We start from the raw sequence: 20,707 nt of genomic DNA, 5'->3' as shown, positions 1-20,707 counted from the left end.
TAGATTTAAAAGTGCAGCAGGGGTAGCTTTGTGCACTGCTGCATTGTTCAGCCAATCTGTTTTTGGGAGAGGGGGATGTTAATTCATGGATATGAAATGCATGGATTCAAACAGCAAAGGGCTTTGAAATCCCCATCAAAATCTTGAGCTGGATCCGTGTAAAACTGGGTGGATTCTGCAGCTTTCAGCACCGCCAGAAGGGCAGCTCTCCCTTCAAGGGTGTAATTCTTTTCCAAATAAAGTAACCCTGATACTTTGTAAAGATTCCCTCTCCTTGTCTCCTGTCTGCTCTCACATCTGACACCTCCCAGCCTTATTGAAGCCTCATCACGGCACTGTGCTGATAAAAAGAGGGGAATCTGGATCTGATGAAATCAGAGGCAAAGTAATTTTTATTATCTGAGAAATCCTATTTGAAACCATGTCTGCTCAGCCTCCCTTTGCTGCTCAGGAGCAAACCCCATCTTTATTTCCAGGCTGTGCAAAGAGATATATTGTTTATAAATTTCTCCAGACATGCTGCCAGACACTGAGACAATATCTGACTCCTCTAATTTTACCAAGATTGAGGAGCAGGAGAGGCTGCATTAAAAACTACAAAGGGAAGTGAGTGAGGGGCAGAAAGATGAGCACAACTCCCAAACGACTCGGAATTAGCAGTGATTTATGCAGGTGGAAATGTGAGCAAAGTTTGGCTGAGTGAATGACTTGTCCCTGCTGCTGACAGCCCTGGTATTTTTGAAAAGGTCCCACTGAATCCCATCTGAGATCTGACTGTCTGTATCATATGTTAATGATCTTTGTACCTGTTTATTCTATTCTGAGCATAATTTGTATGCTAATAGTGTTGCCATTTAATAAACTGCGCTTAAAAGATTTTCCTTATCTGCATGCTGATATAAATGAGCTTCAGGGTTGACTGACAATTAACTGGAAATCAAATAAATGTCATTATAATCTTTTAACTATTTGGATCAAAACAAAATTACACAATCCAGCTGAATAGTCTTATTAAAATATTGCAGAAAATAATATTATTAAAAATTATTTAATGTGACGCTAGAACTCTTCCATCCTATTTCTTACAATTCTCCCCTCTTCCTAAAAATAGAATTATTTTTTACATCAAATCCCTGCAATTGGGACCACAAATATTTATTTATGTAAATATATACAGCCATCTGAACTGAGCTGTACTCCATCATACAGATTCCAGAGAAAACACAGAATTTTCAAGAGCTGCTACTGCCTTTAACATAAAATAGCAAAAATTGTTTTGCCCTGTCTGTAACACACTCAAGGATTAAATGTGAGGCAGATGTTCCTCTGCGATGGCCAAAGGAAAAAAGTGACAAAAGCACCCAAATGTGCCCAAATGTCTTGTAGTGACACATCCCAGAGCTGGCAGCCAGGGAATACTGGGCAACAGCACCTCTGTGTGTATGGGAAAGAAAAGCAGAAAAGGAGCAGAATTGCCAAATGGAACAGCTGCCAATTTCTTTATCTTCCAAGTTCTGCTGGTTTTATGAAATTTTTGTAACTCCGCTATATCAGACAAAAGCTCTTCCAGTGCAGAACGGGATGTCCACACTGCCACTACTCTAATCCCACCATTAATCATCATTTTTATGATCCAGGCACTATCAGGAGCTCTGACTCAGCCCTTCACACAACTAAATTCACTCCAGATGTAAAACTAAGCCCTTAATATGGGATTTTAGTGGAATTTAACCAGTACAGAAGGCCCTGAATTGCCATCTGCGTGGGAGTTCCATTCACTTGCAGGAAGCTGCTTCCCTCTCTCCTTGTCAGAACACATTTCAGGAGCACAAGAACAATAAAACCTGCTGGTAAGCTTACAGAATTCTGTCCAGACAACAAGCAGCTGACACCAGCATGGCCCTGCTTGGATTTCAGAAATTTTGGAATAGAATCAGAGACCAAAAAACCTCCAAAATAGAGTCAGAGAATGCCAGGGTGGTTTGGAGTGGAAGGGACCTTAAAGCTCATCCCATTCCACCCCCGCCATGGGCAGGGACACCTTCCCCTACCCCAGGCTGCTCCAAACCCCATCCAGCTAGGTCCATCACCTCTGATTTCTTGTGCCTGTTGGTTGGGCTCCCCCTGGACCTGCAGGAAACCTGGGACAATCCTCCCTGGGCTGGTGAATTTAAGCCCAGTTTGAGTGACAATGGTGGGGACTGGATGTGGTGCACTGCCCCAAACCCACACCCTTGCACAGAAACTTTCTGTCTTTTTGATGTGTTATTCACATTCTGTCATTTGTGTGTGTCCCTTCAGCTTTTCCTTTCCTTTTCCAGAGTTCTCTTTCATTGAAAATCTGAGAAGATTTTTAGCTCTTGTGGAAAAGGAGCAATGAAAGAGCAATCTTCCTTTGTCTCCCAAAAATCCTAAACCAGAGCTGTTTGTGGCCTCCTACAGATCTTTCAAGGTGCTTTTCAACAGTGCTCTCACTGCATGACCCCTTCCCACTCCAAAAGACCCCAGAAATCCATAAATCCCTTCCTGGAAGATTCTTTGCTCAACATGCCTGGAAATTGCCTGGCTGCAGTCCCTGTGCCCACCACATTGTCCTGTGCAAGGCCAGGAGCTCGACTTTGATGTTCCTCGTGGATCCCTTCCAGCCTGGGACATTCTGTGGTTCTTTGTTAATCAATCTCCTTTCTATCACCTCCCGCACACACCTTGACCTGTTCCCTCCAATGTCACACTTTCCTTGAGAACTCTGGGCATCTGAATCTTTGATTTGGTGCCTGTGCAGCAAATCAAGGCATTTTTTCCAAATCTGGGGCATGCCTTCCAGATTTGGTGCAGGTTTTCCAAATTTGGAGCCTGTTCTCCAAATTTAGGGCATGCTTTCCAAATATGGTGCATGCTTTCCAAATTTGGAGCATGTTTTCCAAATTTGGTTCAGGTTTTCCAAATTTGGTTTAGGTTTTCCAAATTTGGTTCAGGTGCTTTCCAAATATGGTGCATGGTTTCCAAATATGGTGCATGCTTTCCAAATATGGTGCATGCTTTCCAAATTTGGTGCAAGTTTTCCATATTTGGTGTGTATTTTCCAAATGTGGCGCATGTTCTCCAAATTTGGTGCATGCTTTCCAAATTTGGTGCATGCTTTCCAAATTTGGTGCAGGTTTTCCAAATTTGGAGCCTGTTTTCCGGATTTGGAGCATGGTTTCCAAATATGGTGCATGCTTTAAAATGGGACCGGTTGCCTTCCAAATTGGGGGGGGTTTCCAAATTGGTGCAGGTTGTCCAAATTTGGTGCATGATTTCCATATTTGGTGCATGTTTTCCAAATCTGGTGCATGGTTCCCAAATATGGTGCATGCTTTCCAAATTTTGTGCATGTTTTCCAAATCTGATGCATGTTTTCCAAATTTGGGGCATTCTTTTGAAATCTGATGCATGTTTTCCAAATTTGGTGCCTATTTTCCATCCCACACTGGCGTTTTGGATGCTGCAGCAATACCATCAGCAGCAACGATGTGCATGGCAGCACAACTTGGACTGGAAGAGAAGCACAGAAGGTAGAATTCTCTCATTACTTTTTTTTTCCTGCAAATTCCTAATTAGGAATCTTGATTCCCAGTCTGCTCAGTGGAAAAAAAATCCAATGAGATTATCTGGCTTTGGATGGAATCCTGAACATCCATCAGAAAATGTGCATGGAGCAGGGACAGGACACGAGCGGGAAGGGGGAGAGGGCACAGCACTGACACTCACTGGGGGTTGGATTATTGTAATTCCTTGTGACAGGGAAGAGTGACAGATTTCCTGGGACATCTCAGCATGCAGGACAGCCCCTTGGAAAGGCTCACCTAAACAAGGCTGCTGTAACATGAGTGGGAACAATTTCAAATTGCATTAGAGAGGTGTCCTGCAGAGGGGAGTTTTAATAAATCCTCTTTTTCATGTGAGAACATCTGCTTCATTTACTTCCTCCATGCTCCCATTACCTGGTGTGCTAAACACTGGCTCTGGGCACTCAGCAGTGCAGGGTGAGATTAGGTTTGTTGGCTTGTTCCCTTGTGAAACTCTCCAAGAAGAGAGAAAAGAAAGGAAAAACCCTTTTTTCCTGTCTTCCCCTGCACCGATATCCTCTGGCTGCTGCCTGGGTCAGGTAGCAATGGGGGTTCCCTCCTGCCTCCTCGTTACTCTGCAGCGCCTTGACTTCAAATGGAAACAGAACAGAGGGAGAAGAAAGGGGAGAAACAAAGAAAAATAAGACAAAGAAGGAAACATAAAGTGTTTCTTTTTTTCTTCCCATCATCTGTGCTCCTTCTTCCTTCTCCTTATCTCCCTCCTCATCTTTCAGTCAAATTTTCCATTCCCCTGCCTTCACTCTCAGCGTGGGGAACAAGAACAAAATAACCAGAAAGATGGAGAAGGAAAGACTGAAGGCACTTCAGGAGAGTTTGGGGTGTTTTCTCACAACCCTTTGGTTGTAAAACTTCTTTTCTGCAAAAATCACCAGTTCTGGTAATTCCTGTGCCATGTTCCTCCCAGATCCAGTGGCACTGGAAAATGCCTACAACCAACACCAAAACCAGACAAACCCCCAAAACCAGACAAACTTCCCTGCTGAGAGCAAATAAATCCTCAGTAAACACATTGGAACTGCCTCTCCCAGTTCTCTGCAATTCCCTTCTCTTTTCTGTCTGAAACCAGGACCACTGGATATTTTTAGCTAGAAAATACTTCCTGCAGCTCTCAGCATTCCCTGGGGAATGGTGTGATGGTGGGGTTTGTCTGGTTAGCACCAAATGTGCTGCGACACCGGGGTTTCAGAGATAAAAACCACCTCTAAACAGCAACCCCAGGTTCTGTAGGAGTTTTCAAGTCTTAAAGAGTAACTTCAGACCAAACACTGGAAGCAGGCAGGTAAATCTGTGCTTTTGATTCCTGCCAATCTGTTTGTAAGCAAGGAATGGAGCTGAAGTGATTCATCAAATTTAGCAGAGGTGGAATCAATCCCATTGGTTCTCCAGGCAAAAGTGGGATTTCATCAACAGATAAGCTTAATTTGTATTCGTGTTGACTTTCAGCAGTGGTGTCTGAGATAGCTGGAATTGCTCCGATTGCTGGTGCCCACACTTCAAGTGCTCTATTTAAATACTAAAATAAGAAATGAACTTCTTTACAAGCACACAGACACTGATAAGATAGAAGGGTTAAGGCATCTCATCAAAGCTATGCAAAACTCCTCGTGGTGGAAAAGCAGGGAGGATAAAAACAGAGACACACTTAATCCAGGCTTCAAAAACCAGACTTAAAAAATAAAATAATAGTAAAATTAATATCCCAGCGCTAGTCACCCAACTGCATTGCTGTAGAAAGCTGGGAATAGAACAGTAAATAATTCTGGAATATCATAAGAAAAATAGATTTTATATGGAACTTTGCACCTGCATGCAAATATCTGGGGTATTTTATGTGCAAGCAGGGTGTGAGGAAAGCAGGGTGGTTTGTGGCACTAAGCAGCCTGGCTCCTCTTTGCCTCTGCCACTCATCTGCTTTGACTTCAAGGCAGTTGTGGTTTTTTCAGACACTGTGGATGGATTTCATTCCCTCAGCTTTGCCCATCTAAGTTTGGTGTCTCATTTGAGAGGGAGGCACCTGCCAAGAACAAGTAAATAACTCCCTGAAGCTGCATATTGACTTCAGCTAAAGAATAGTCAAGTGCCATCAATCTCCTCCTTTGTTAGCAGACTAGTGCAAATTTTAGAATTTTCTATCCATTTGGTCTTGATTCCTCCCCAAGCAGATTTTTTTTATTTATTTTTAAGGATAACGGATATTCTGAAGCTAAACCAACAGCATTGACATTCTGGTAATTGAAATGTTTCCCTGAAGTTTGCTGAACTGTCCTGACACATTTCTGCTCAAATTGGCTGGAGCTGAAACGCTGTTTCACAGACAATGCATTTTGTGTTTGATCAGGGCATTGAGTGAGGACTTCTCCTGTTTACCAATAATCACAGCACAAGATGAGCTGGGAGGGACCCACAAGGATTAGAATCCAACCCTAAAATCCCACCTGGGCATCCCTGGGAGGGTTTTCAAAATTTTCCTGAAGCTCTGGGGCTGTGCCCATTCCCTGGGCAGTGCCAGCACCCTCTGGGGGGAGAACCTTTCCCAAAAAATCCAACCTTGGCACAACTCCAGCCATTCCCTGTCCCAGGGAACAGAAATTGGAGCTGCCCCTCAGGAGGAGCTGCAGACTTTTTAACTCCCTGTTTGTCTAATTCTAATTTGTCTAATATTAATTTGTCTAATTCCACAGACACAAAACAATCCTTTTCCCAAATAACAACCACAAAAAAAAAAAAAAAAAAAATGTGTTAAAATGCTGCTGGTTTTGGAATCTGGCTGTGAGCAGTGGAGGAGCAGAAGAAAAGCACAAGCAACGGGAGGATCAGAGAGTGCTGGGAGAACAGATCCTAAGGAACAGATCCTAAGGAAACCTGCTGGGTCCTGGCTGTTCCCCTGGCAGCAGAAGAACCCCTGAGCCTGGGCTCCAAGGGGCAGCTCCAAGAACTCAGCAATTCCCAGATCCTCCAGGAACTCAGCAATTTCCAGATAATCTCCCCACCCATCACAACATCCGCTCCACTCACTTTCCATGGAAATTATGAAATGCAGCTTCCCACCTCATTGTTTTCCCATGTTTCCTCAGATTAATGGCAATAACCTGAGTGTAAAACACCAGAACCAAGAGTGCCACAGGACACAGAATTCACCAGCTGTATTTATGGCAGAGGATCCATTCCCATCCCTCACAGAGCTGGGACTAAGCTGTGTCCTACAAGCAAGACTAGGAGCCAACAAGTATTGAGCATATTTTATGATCTCTAAATGCACTTCTTGCCCAGGCCCCCAAAAACAATTTAAATTATGAATATTTGCTTATTACTGATTATTAATGCATGGAAAGTGCTGTATATGACTAATGCATTCTCCCGGCCTACCTCGTTTCTCAGTTTTCCCTCAGCTCTCCTCATTGAAATTCCGAGCGAAGTGAATCCCATATGTTTCCATGCATTCACTGCAGGGCTTGGGGATGCTCAGCCCAGGCTGGGGGAATAGCACCTCTCTCTGGCAAAGCAAAACCAGGCCCAATTCCTTTCCATTAAAATGCTTCCATCAAAAGGAATTTTTGTAAAAGAAGTTTTTCATGAGAATCCCAAATCTGAATTCACTGAAGGCATAAAGACGTTTGCGATGAGATCGGTGTCTAGACTTCAAAATTTGTTTTATTTAATATATGAATTGTTCCTTTCTTCTCTTCTGATTCCTCAGTTGGATACGAGGGGATAGAAGCGAGGAGAGAGATGAAGAAAACTCCTGTTGCATGCACTGAGGATGTGACACACATGAAAATAGCTGAGATCTGTGTCACACTCCACGGGAAGGGAGTTTGGAGCACAAAGCTTGGCTTTTGTTGTGTTTCCTTGCTACTCTGAGCTCAAACCCCCAGCACATGCCAGGAAAAGTTCTTTATTCCACAAAGGCCAAACAGCTGTCCCTTGCAGAAGTGGCATTGCTCCCCAAACCCCATTTCTGCAGATTTTTGACCCAAAGAAGGAGGATAATTGCCCCAGAGAATTCCCTCTCTCAGATGCCAGCATCATGGACCATGGATAAATCCCATTACTCAGGGCCTGAGCCCTGCCAGTAAGGGTGGAATGGAGTTATTGCTGAAAAGTTGGAAGGGAAGCACTCAAAGGAGAGGGCTGGGAACAATAAGCAGATCTGGTACCGGTATGTTCAGGCTTTATTTCACCATCTAACATTTAAAAAAAATATTATCTTGGCATTTTCTGCAGGATTTACATGTGTGCTTCAAGTGCAATGAAGTGTTTTACAGAAATGAGAGCAGACAAGCTGCTGAAGAGCTGGGCAATGGTGGGTCTGAGCCACAGAAAAGAGGGGAAAGACAAATGGGGCTGGAGAAAACTCTGCCCTGAAAAGGGGACTGAGGGCTGAGAACCTTCACTGCTGAACCCCAGAAAATTACCCTTCAAAAAATTCTAAGATATTTTTCAGAGAGCAGGGGCCCAAATACTGCAGCTTTGTAAATTTAAAAATTACCTCAAGAACTCAAAAGAAATCTAATTAAAAAATATTTAATTGTGGATCTATTACTATGGAAAATCTAATAATTAGTGCTTCTATTTAGCGCACCTCTTTACACACTTACAAACCGAATTTAATGTAATCTCCTCTGATATCAAGAGTTCAGCTGATCAGGGAGAGTGGTTACCACATATTCAGGACTATCAGGAATAAACTATTATCAGGAGTGAAAGGAAAAAGATGAAAATAAAGGAATATTCTTTCCCCTTTGGGTAGAATAGGTCTGGTTTCATGATTTCTTTAACAAAAGATTAAATTTGTCTAAATAATTTAAAAGCAGCTGCATGGTCTGACTTATTTAAGAATGAGCCCATCACAGAACTGGAAGGGATTGGTTTTCCCTTTTTTTAGCAACTATAACCCTACCAAATATTTTAAAAAAGGCCCATAAAAGAGCCCATAAAGGTTATAATTGCAGCACGATAAAACGGGAGCAGAAACAGGCTTTGTCAGGGTTTAATCATATCTGTGGAGAAAGGCAGACCATGTTCCCTCTCTTTTTATGTGTAATTCCAGCACTTTAATTAGCCATGTACTTTACAGCCACACAAACCCTTATTTCATTTTGTTTTCTGTCAGGGAGATCTCTGGACTAACACTGTACTGCTGATTTATCTCCCATCCTTTTTAAACCACGGCATTAGCCAGTTTGTCATTTAATAATCAAACAGCCTCATAAATTCCACTTTGCACCAGTGGCCACACTGGCAATAATGTGCATGCAGAGAGTTTAAATTCTGTTTCTTTTGTAAATCCTGCTCCTGTTATTTGCTCCTGCCCAGCAGCAGGAGCCTTCTGGGATACTCAGAAATTACAGTGTGCTCAGAATTATTGTTAGTAAATTAATGCAGGAGCACAAGTAAATACTGTAAGGAGTGTGTAAATATTTCTTTTATCAGTAAATCAGGTGGGGAATATCAGAGTAGTGGAACCTCAAGATCCAGGCTTAGTTCAGCCTCTGGAATAGGCAATACAATCAAAATACAATCAGAAGACAAACAAAAATTTGTTTAAACACTGGTTAGAAAAGTGTTTTCCATCGTGAGTGGTTAAAATGAGAATAAAATGGCCACTACTAAAGGAGGGAAAAGCCATTGGAAAGTTCTCTGTGGCCATGGGATGGATTGCTCACCCAAATTTCTCTGTTCCACTGCCAGCACCTATGCAAAATTCTCAGATTTGCGCCTTCTTTCATAAATACTCCTGTGATTTATCTCTATTGTACATCCCTGCAGCGTGGCATTGGGAAACAATTCTGTGTGCCACAGTTTGGGATAATGTTTTAGAGAATTCTCATCATTTTAAGTCTGATGTGACCCAAAGTAACCTCGCTGAGCAAGTGGTCCTGTGTGAAAATCTGGTGCTCAGCTGCCAGAGCTTCATGAATTACTGATTATAGATTTCAAAGGCTGACAACAGAAGGTGACAAGAGAGGGTTGCTGTTATATTTGTGAGCTGAAAGAGATGCTGAGAAGGACTCTCAGACATTCTCAGCACTTCTGAAGACACTGCTGCCCATTTCATCCATCTGTCTCCATTTGTGTATGGAAATGTCCTCGGGCCTGTATGTTACTGACAGAAATGAGGGATATTGTATGCAAGACCCTTTGATTTTAATATTCCCCCATTTAATTGCCATTAGTGCGGAATTATAGAATTATGGAAAAGCCTGAGGTGGAAGGGACCCAGAGGGATCATAGAGTCCAACTCCATGGGGATTGTCCACCCCAACAACCCCACCCTGTGCTATCAGTTTCTCTGGGTCTGGATTGGAGGCACTTGAGGTGGTGGTTCATGTTTGGACTCAGGTGTTTATTATTTCTTATCAGAAACTCTGAGTTCAGCAGCTTTTCATCAGAAGGCACAAAATGGCCAACAATCTCTTGTTCCAAGGTCTTTTAAGACTAAACTATCCAATTAAGAACTGACACCTGGATTATTTTCCCTTTTAACCCAATAACTGATCCCAAAGAGCTGCAATGGGGACTTTTCTGCCCAATTACAAAATGCCACCCAAACCCATGGAGAAGGAGGAAGAAGAAGCATGAAGAAGAAACCCAGGCCAACACCCTGTGCCCTCCATCTTGCTTCCATCCACGACATCCTAAAAATCCCAAAACTTTAATTTCTCACCAAGTGACACACCTACACTGCTCTCTACAATCTATTTCACACTTTTGTGGATTCCAGTCTATCTTGAAACTTTCTCCATGGATGAGGGTCAGAGTCAGTGCTGCCCTGGGGCTCAGGGCACCCCAGAGCAGACACAGAAATATTCCCTGTGCCCTGGGTTTCCACCCTGTACCTAAGGGCATTGAAATACAATAATGGAGATGCTTTCTGGCAGCTCAGCAATAAGGAATCTGCCCTCACCAAAGCCCACCTGACCCAAAGCAGTTGGCAAGGGTGGGTCACTGGGCCAGCAGCTCAGTCCTGCCTGAACAGAGTGACAGGCTGGGGGCCGGGGGTTATTGTACAGCCTGTGGAGCTGCACAGCAATTCTGCCCCAGCCTGGGGGCACATCCCACCTCCCTGGCTGTCTCCTGGTGAAGCTGATTCCCTCCAGCCCGTGGCTGGCCATGGATTAAGGGATGCTGAGCACAGATGTACGGATCACGCGATCATCGCCCGCGGGGATTCACTCCGGCCCCGAGCTCACCCTGCTTTGCACCCACAGAGCTCCAGGGCCACCCTAAACACAAAGAGGCCTCTGGCATTCCCATCAACGAGCTGCCAGAAGCAATCCTGAGCCAGCTGGGCGTCAATCAGCTTTAAATGATGTCAAAGCAGAGGAAATCCAGCGGCCCAGTCGCTGGGTGCTGCCCGTACCTTTTGTTGTGGCGCAGAACCTCCGAGCCCTTTCTCCAGGAAACAGCAGCTCTGGGAGAAGCACTGGGCTTACATCTGATCGTAACTTCCCCTCCAACCTGCACAACAGACAGCTTCTTCACGGGGTTTCTGGAAAAATCTGGGGCCGCAGCTAAAGAGAGAGAAAGAAGAAGAGGTGTTACTAAAGGAACTTGCCGAATTCTTCTCTTTGAGTTCAGCCAGAAGGTTCAATGATTGTTTTGGGGTTCAGATTTCTGCAAAAGTAAATCTAAATCTAATATTAAAAATGCATCTAAGTACCAAAGAATTCTAATTCTGTTTCTAAAGCTGTCTACCTAGAAATGTGTGCTTTGGCAAACTTTCCTGAGGGAATCTGGAGGCTGGGAGAACTGGTCCATCCATGATGGAAAACAAGATTATCTGAGCAGGATAAACCTCACACTCCTGATCCTGCCCCATATATTCATCTGCAGAGAGTATTCTGTCACAAGCACATTTCTACTCTGTTTCTTTTAGAGACCTACTCTGTTTTCTGAAAAAATGTTTATTTTTCCAGCTGCTTATGTGAAATTTTACTCTTGGAGGAGAAAACACAAGACATTGGGTGCTCCTGAAGTCTGTGTTTTACCAGCTTCACCGATATTTGGCTGTTGAGCAAACTTTACATTTTGAAGTCTAGAACAGAACACTTTTACAATATATGAGCAAGTTCCATTCATGTTCATCTCTGGTTGTCGTTAATGGGATTCCTTGTTCCATGTTTCTTGTTTATGTCCATATTTGCCATATGCTTTTTGTTTATAGCTAAAACTATTTCCCCTGCTTTCTGAAATAACTTTAAAAACCTGCAGAATAACCATTAATAACTCAAACTAAGCGAGAAACAGCATTCATTAAACTGGTGTATATGTGATAATAAAAAAAGATCATACATGGATTGGATTCTTTCCCCAAACAAGCCATGAAATTAAACTAAAAAAAACCACATTTCTATATGGGTGAAAAGGAAAGAAATATCAGGTTTGAACTGCCAGGTTTCATCTCCTCTTTTCTTAAATTCAAATTTTTTTCAACAAGGGTCCTTTTTACTGGTACCTGCACATTTTAGTGACATTTACTCACCAATCACCCTCAGCTCAGCATTGGCATAAATGGTGTCATATTTATTTTCTGCCACGCACTGATAGATTCCTGAATCTGACAGATTCAGCATGGGGATGAGGAGAGTCCCATTTGCTATTTGAATTCTTTCCTGATAAGAGAAAAACAAGGAAAAAACATTGACAAAGCCAATGAGTGAACAAATAAAAGGTTTTTTAGTATCTCACTGATGCACCTGATCAGGATTCAGAAGCAGAAATGTTGTTTTCTTGGGAGCAATGAGGATGGGTGCATCAGAAATGGGATGTGCACCTCTCTGTGTGGTGGTGGTTGCATTTCCAGCCCTCTGAGCTCTTCCAGCTGCTCAGGAAATCCAGGCACATGTTGCAGCAGTGGCTTTGGGTGGGTTTGTCCAGGTTTTCCATGTGTTTCCCTGCACTGCTGAGTTGGGAATCTGTCATTATCCTTCTCCATGAAGGTGGCACAGAATGAGCTCCCTGTAGGGATGCTCCACACTGGGAGCCTGGAGCATCTTCCACCAGGATCCTGAGAGGCAGCACCTCATCCCTGGCTGGTGGGACAACATTCCGTCCTCCCACCAGACAAATCTGATGGTGATAACCCCAGGTTGATCAGAAAGCTCCACAGGAGCGGTGCTCCAGTAACAGGAACATTTTGAACATCATCACACCCTGAGTCACAGAGAAATGAGCCACTGGAAAAGCTCCACTGAGAGCCAACACTTAAATTCCACTTGGAAAGCCCCAGGCAGCTGCTCAGAGCACAAGGAGAGCATGTGCCTCCTCCAGGCCTGGATTTCTACACACATCAACTTTCTTCAGCAATTCTGCTGAAATTGAGGCAGCTGCACAGTGGGCATATTTGGACCAGAGCTTGGAATTTGGTGTATTAAAAGAAGTTTTACTTGCTCTGCTTTGGAAAACAGAAAAAAGCCTGTTTCATGCTGCAATCATAACTTAAAGCTAAATATCTTGTGATTTTACAATTACTACCCTCTGGAGACAATAATAGCTGTGCTGCAAAGTGGAGCACTGAGGAGGAGAAAAAAAAAAAAAAAACATTCCCCCAAACAGATGAGTTTGGAAGATACCCAGGGGGAATATAAATCCCATCACCAAGTGCAAGCTGGAACAGCAGATATCACGGGGAGGATGCTGCTTCTCATTTAGCCTGGTTCTCCTGCCTCTGGAGCAGGAATGGAGGAGTTTGGAGTGCACAGTTTGGGGATGCACTCCAGTGTTTGATGAACAGCCACAAGCACCTCAAATGGATTTGTGAAGTGCTGAACATTTGTCACAGAATCCTAGAATGGGCTGGGTTGGAGAGGGCTTAAAGTTTCCCTTCAACTATCCCCTGCCATGGCAGGGACACCTCCCACTGTCCCAGGTGCTCCAGCCCCAGTGTCCAGCCTGGCCTTGGGCACTGCCAGGGATCCAGGGGCAGCCCCAGCTGCTCTGGGCACCCTGTGCCAGGGCCTGCCCACTGTCCCAGGGAAAAATTCCCACCCAATATCCCATCTAACTCTGCTCTCTGGCAGTTTGAAGCCATTCCCTGTGTCCTGTCACTCCACCCCTTGTAAATACTCTCTCTCCATCTTTCTTTCAGGCCCTGCAAGGCCGCCCTGAGCTCAGCCCAAAGCTTCTCCTGTGCAGGGGAACAATGCCAGCTGTGCCAGCCTTTCCTCCCAGCAGAGCTGCTCCATCCCTGGATCATCCTGGAGCCTCCTCTGGGCTCTCTGAGCAGCTCCAGGGCTGGGGCAGCTCTGCACGTGGGGTCTCACCTGGGAGGGGCAGGATCCCCCCTTTCCTGCTGGGATCAGCCCAGGGCTCGGGGGGTTCTGGGGTCAGCACACACATCCAGGGCATGTTTACCAACACCCCAGCTTTTCCTTGGAGGTCTCCCAACCCTGAACTGACCCAGCCCAAGCTTGTTTAGCTTGGAAATGTGATGAGAGCACAGCCTGGGGCTGCAAGGCTGGTGTGTGGCAAACTAATTAACAACATTACATTACTTAGCCTCTGATAATTTTTTCCGAGGCTCTCACTACAGATATCTTTCGCATACTTAGTTTTACCTCCAGGCTGTTTGCTATCCTCTCAATGCATTCTATTTTTACAAACATCCTTTGAATACAAAACCCCCTCTCTGAAGCAAGGCTCGTGTTCCATCCCCATCTCAAATTCCCCACCGTTCTCTGCCGGCCCTTTTGAGGCGTGCAGACAAAGGGAAGAATAAAGCACACCGTGTACAGGAGCAGGGAGGATGCTGGGGTGAGCAGCCGGGTGGTCAGGCAGAGAGCTTTGACAAAGAGGAGACAATCAGAATCAGCCCCAGGGTGAAAAGCATCTGGATGTTATTCTTCCTGGGAGAATTCCGACACGTGGGGTGCTGCGACAAACTGAATATTTTATTCCATCTCCCTTGTACTTTCCCCTCCAAAGTGTCCATTCTGTCCATTGAGCAATAACATCCAGCACTTTGTTGCCTGAAGAATTGCATTTACAGCACACTGTAAGTACTGTGAAAATGCTGGTTGAAAATGTGTCTGTGAGCGTTTCATTCCTCTTTATTGAAGCGCTGCAATTGAAGAGTGACAGACTCTAAATATTGCTGCCTTCAAAGAGAGAGAAACAAGATATTCTCGCTCAGAAAAAGGTGACAATGACTACAATGAGCAGGTTCAGAAAAATTGCAGTCCAGGTAAATTCTGGCTATTTTCCCCAGATCCAGGTTGGGTCTGTTTAGAACTGATCCAGCAGAAAATTATATGGAAGATTGGACCCCACTCCAACGACTTAAAATAAGTACAACTAAATCAAATAAATGCTGGTTCTGCAGCCCAGCAGGTGCTAATTTAGCCCATATGTTCTGGAAATTCTCCTGTATGTGCTCTTGCTAGGCAGGAATTAATCACAGAAATTTTTTTTTCCATCCAAGTGCAAATGCCTCGCAGATGAGCCATTGTGTGCTCCAGAGATGCTGGATGGGTGCTCCATAAAATTAAAAAAAAAAAACAACAAAAAAAGGGAAACTTGGCCTCAGCAGAATGCAAAGAGCTTCCTATGACAGAAGTCCTCCTCCATGAGGGTGCCACCAGCTGGAGGCTGGAGGATGGATGGAGCCTGGCATCCCCAGGATTGTGCCTGGATGCTGAGCTCTCAAAGACCTGGCTGATGAAGGATCTGAAGGTGGTTCTCAAGTGTTTGAGCTCCAAACTTCCCCTCTCCTCCTGCTCTCCCACCTCCCTTCCCACTTGGTCCTTCTAAGTGACATTTTGCACTTATCCAGCTCCTCCTTTTACCTTGACGTGGCTTTCTTTGGATTATCCTGCTACAAAGCACAGAAAATGTTACCCTCAAAATGAGCTGATTTTCAGAGCTGACTGATTAATTAAGGTAAAGGATTAACTCAGCAGGAGAGCAGCACTCTGCACGAGACCAAAGGTCCACCCAGCTACTGATTTGGAACAGAAACAGGAGAAAAGTGCAATTCAACACGGAGCATTTTGCAATTCCAGCTCTGGAATCCTCTTCCAGTTCTTTGGCACCCTACCAGTTCCCCAAACTGCAGATTATGCCTACAAATGTATTTAGTGATTCTTTCACCAATTATAATTCATATTTTTAAGCCTTTCCATACCTACAGCCATATCTTGTAGCAATTAGATAATTTGTATGAAGAAATTGGTGTTTCTCTCTCTCTAAACTGCAATTTCATACATTTCCAGTAAGGATGAAGTCCAAGAATTGAGGCTCTGTGTTGCAAAGAGTTTGTGCTATTATATTTACTTTGTTGTATTGATATTTACCTATTTTTGGAAACCTAATTAATATATTGTGAAATTAATATAATGACTAAATAATGAAAAAAACAAACAAGCAAATGAAAAGATGAGGAAGAAATCAAAGGAGACAGGAATCTTACCTCTGACATGAGGGGCTGGCCATTTTTTAGCCAGCTGTAGGAAGGGCTTGGTTTTCCTCTTGCTTTACATTCCCAAAATAAACTGTCATAGAGAGACAGAAAGGCATTTTGGATTTTCTTATCCCATTCAGGGGGTGCTGAAAAGAATATGCAAAGAATTTTAAGCAGGAGAAAAGGTATGCTGCCATTAATTAATGAACTGAGCAGGGCTAATTAATATCTGTTCAACACATTTTTATTATACTGCAAGGGAACTCTGTACAACAATTCCCAGGCATTAAACTTTGGGGCAAGCTTAAGAAAATTTTGGAACTCAATGGTTAATGGATAAGGAGTTTGGTTGAGATTTTATCAATTTTTATGGCCAAAATGTGCAGAAATGGTGATTTTTAGATGCCAGAAATCAGGAAAGCACCAAGACATGTCACTTCTGCAAAGTTTTCCTCTAAAGAAATTCACTGAGTCGTGAAAGCAGAATTTGCAGGAACCACCCAGGAGCTCTGTAAACAACTGAGCCTCAAGGGCTGAGCTGAGCAGGAGCTCCCTTGGGAAGGCTCTGACATTTGGAGCTGTTGGCAGGTTGGAGGTGACACCTGGGGAGAATAAATAACACCAAATAGCACCAGATAACACCAAATAACACCTCGTTCCATGGGCAGGGACACCTCCCACTGTTCCAGGCTGCTCCAAGCCCCAATGTCCAACCTGGCCTTGAACATTTCCAGGGATCCAGAGCAGCCTCAGCTTCTCTGGGAATTCCATTCCAGCCCTCCCCACCTTCACAGGGAATGATTTCCCCAATATCCCATCCATCCCTGCCCTCTGGCAGTGGGAGCCATTCCCTGTATCCTGTCCCTCCATCCTTTATCCAAAGTCTCTCCTGGAGCCCCTTTATGTGCCCAAAGATCCTTTAAGGACAGAGTTCCCCCTGCTTAAAAGCATTCTAATTACATTTAATTTGTACAGCTCTCAGGAGGGATCACATGAAAAGCAGTGTCCAGGAAAGAATCCCTATTTTTTGGAGACAGCCTTCCTCCAGAGGAAAACCCCCAGAGAAGAGAAAAGGAGCAAGAGGAAATCAATTACAGAGATAATTCACCAGCACACTCCTAATATGACAAAAAAAACCTCATGCCAAGGCTTCATGTGTGCTGTTTATACATTGCTCTATGAACAGCTATTAATTAATGTACAAAGCACAGTTAATAAGCACATTGTTTTAGATTGAATTAACTGATCATAATTTTATAATTGCCTGTGCTGTTATCAATCACGGCCAGGTAATCTACTGAACTTAATTTTAATGGAACTGCTTGATTGACGGGATGAAAAAAATTAGTGAGCAACAAGAGCAAAATCTACCCCCTGAAAGCAAGGAAATAATGAAATATTTAAACCAGCAGCAGACTGTTCTATTCCTGGCATACATCTTGATATTAGCCATGGCTGCAGGAGTCTGGGAGCTTATCAGCAAAGCCTGCATCTCTTCATTAGAAGAGATTTACTTTAAAAAAAAAGGAAAATACTTGCCAGAGTCTTCTCAACAGATGTTAACTGGAGGCTCAGTCTTGCTTGCTGTGATTTTTTTTTTCTCCTTGCTGTTATGTTTCATTTTCTTTTTTTTTGCTTTCTCCCTTGAAAGATTTATGAGGTAAAGATCTCTCCTCTGATTCCTGTCCAAATGTGTTGCTTTCCCTGGGTGTGAAGAGTTCCACTAAAGGGACATCATTCACCCTGGCCATGAGGGACCATCCCGTGGGACTGGGACTGCAGGGAAACAATGCCCACGGGAAGGGACAGGGAAAGGGAGAACAGTCCCAGGTTATTCTCCACTTTTAGCCAAGCTGGAAGGACAGGGGGGAATGGGATGAGTTCCCTCTGCTTTGTCCTGGTGTGTTTATGGGAGAGCAAGAGGTGAAATCACCTTCACTGGCACAGAGCAAATCCTTCCCTGCCCTGCATCTCTGCTGGACACTGATCCCTGCCACCATGGTATTTTATGAAAAATCCCTTCACCAGGATTTCTTCTCTTGGGAAGCTTCAGCTTCTCCCTGTTTGGCTGCTTTGGAATGTGCTTTGGAGAATTGTTTACCCAACATGTGAATTGTTTTAATTCAATGACCAATCCCAGTCCTGCTGTCACTGGTCAGTCACAGGTTTTTATTATTCATTCTTGTTTAGCCTTCTGATGTCGCCTTTCTCTTTCTTTAGTATAGTTTTGGTATATAATAGTATATATAGTTTTAACATTATAATAATATAATATAATAAATATAATAAATATGATATGATATGATATGATATGATATGATATGATATGATATGATATAATATAATATAATATAATATAATATAATATAATATAATATAATATAATATAATATAATATAATATAATATAATATAATATAATATAATATAATATAATATAATATAATATAAATCAGCCTACTGAGAACATGGAGTGAAATTCTCATCTCTCACCTTGTCCTGGGGACCCTCCCAACACCCCAACGGATCCCTGCCTGCCTTTCATGTCTCACACACCTGCACAGGGATTCCTCTCTGCCTTTTGTTAACATTCCCAACTTGCCCCGCTTCCAGTCCCAGCTCTGATGTAAAATATCTCTATTTGCTGAGGCTGTAACTCAGTGAAGGTCACTGAGAGCCCCCAATCAGTTTTTAATCAGCTTAACCTGACATGCACTTTCTACCTCCAGGAAGGGGCTGGGAGACTTCATCTGCACGATACAGCAGAACTCCATCCTGCTCTTCATTAAAAAGCAAAATTCACTTAATCTGCTTACCAAAGACAAATAATTGACCTCTTGCAATGTTTATTCCTCGGGTGTTTGCTGCGATGCACTCATAGGGACCTTCATCTTCCTGCTCAACGTTGGGGATTTCAAGAACTCCCCCAGTCCTGTTGTGTTGGATTTTCTTTGCCAAGGATTTTCCATCAGACCTCTTCCAGTTAATACTTGGGACAGGGCTGAAGAATTGTATTTGTTGGAGAAAAAGAGACAGCATTGGTTACAGCAGAGGAAAAAGAATGTAAAATCCTTTATAGAGAGTAGCAATATTTTTTAAAAAGAAATAATTCCTAAGCATGACATACAGAGGTTCATCTAAGACTGAGATTTTATAGCATGTCCAATTTATTTAGGAGCACAGGTCCAAAGTGGGATGAAATCCTCAGTCAGTTCTATGATTTTTCCTTAGGCCAATTTGTGTTTTCCCCTTAGTAACTCTTACTGGGGGCTCAGACCTGTTTTTAAGCCCTGTGACACTGAAGGAATGACTTTGCAAGTCCAAATAAACACCACAGAAGTTCTGAATTATTGACTGGTTCTCCCAGCAAACAAATTCCCTGTAGCACTAAAGGCATTTTCATACCCCAAAATAGGAAATATTGGCCAAGATTTCAAAAGATCTAAAAATACCAATAAATCTAAATATAAAAAACGGGAGCCAAGGTAGAAGAGAGCAGACATAGAATTGAGTGAGGAGAGGAAAGAACAAAACATTGAGGCTGGAAAGAGATAGAGACAAAAGAGGAATACTTCTTTTTTCATGTTTTTGAAGCTTTCTATCATTTTCATTTATATTTGGATCAATGTATCCCATACACCACAGAACAGTGAAGTGTCAAGGCAGCTATAAATACATCTTGGATTTCTGGTAATATCACAAACCATAGGAGCCTCACTTTCATGATCTATTATGTCACCAAAACACTTTGAAACATTAATAGTCATGGATTTCACAGTTGTTTGCTGTCTCTGCAAACTGAAGTAAGTTGCTTTTTCTAACAAATTCAATTTTGAGATTTTTACAGCGGCTTTGGCTAAATGCTGACTTCTTTTCTACTGGAAATAACATCCACAGCAACTGAAAACACAACTTTCATGGAAGTTACAAGTCCTTGTTTCCAGTCTCCAAGGTCTCTGCCTGCAGTGCTGACTTACAAAGGATTTATTCCTTTTTAATAATAATAAATTCCTTTTATTCCTTTTTAATTCCTGCTCGCACCTTAAATTATTCAAGTTCAAGTCCTTGTTTATTGAACAAAGAAATCAAGTCACAAATACAGAATGGATTAATTTCTTAATAATTCAGGAAGTTTGGGCCTGATTTCTGCATTTTGAGTCTGTGTGTTTGTGATGTTCACAACTTCCTCTGAGTAAGAAGAACCAGAGTTGGGAGAAACGTGAGTTCTCTGAACAATTTCCTACAAACAGGAGTGACTGGGACATGGCAGATATTATTAACCAGTCAAAGGGCTGCAAAGCAAAACTGAGATTTTATTCCACTTTTTCCCATTTTGGTTCAAATTCTAAAAAATTTCAGATCTTTCTGGACAACAACCACTGTCACCACCACCTTTATTAACTGTCCTTTCCAACAAGACCAAAAGCTATTTCAGATATTTAATACCATTTCTTCCTAGGGAATTTCTAAGGGTTTGTTTTTCCTGAGGGATTTGTTAAAAGGTGCTGTCTCTTCCAGAAACCTTGGCACAGAACCACAGGATCATTCAGGCTGGAAAAGACCCCTGTCACCGGGATATTTTCTGAAAAACCCCTTGGCCAGGATTTTTCTCCTGAGAAGCTGAGAAGCCTCAGAAAAGAAATGTAAACAATAATTATCTGATTGCTTTGGAACGTGGT

General features: G+C 43.0%; 1 protein-coding gene across 1 annotated transcript in view; it reads right to left on the bottom strand.

Moving 5' to 3' along the window:
• Positions 1-20,707, bottom strand: part of CNTN6 (contactin 6) — a 78,179-nt gene that overhangs the window by 23,304 nt on the left and 34,168 nt on the right. Inside the window, 4 exon segments of the mRNA XM_030956667.1 lie at positions 10,994-11,143; positions 12,115-12,244; positions 16,039-16,175; positions 18,845-19,029. Coding sequence (XP_030812527.1) covers positions 10,994-11,143; positions 12,115-12,244; positions 16,039-16,175; positions 18,845-19,029 — 602 coding nt within the window.

Source organism: Camarhynchus parvulus, chromosome 12 (genome assembly GCF_901933205.1).
Source record: "Camarhynchus parvulus chromosome 12, STF_HiC, whole genome shotgun sequence".
Taxonomy (NCBI): domain Eukaryota; kingdom Metazoa; phylum Chordata; class Aves; order Passeriformes; family Thraupidae; genus Camarhynchus; species Camarhynchus parvulus.
Note: the sequence above shows the minus strand (reverse complement) of the source record. Positions and strands in the feature narration are given on the sequence as shown.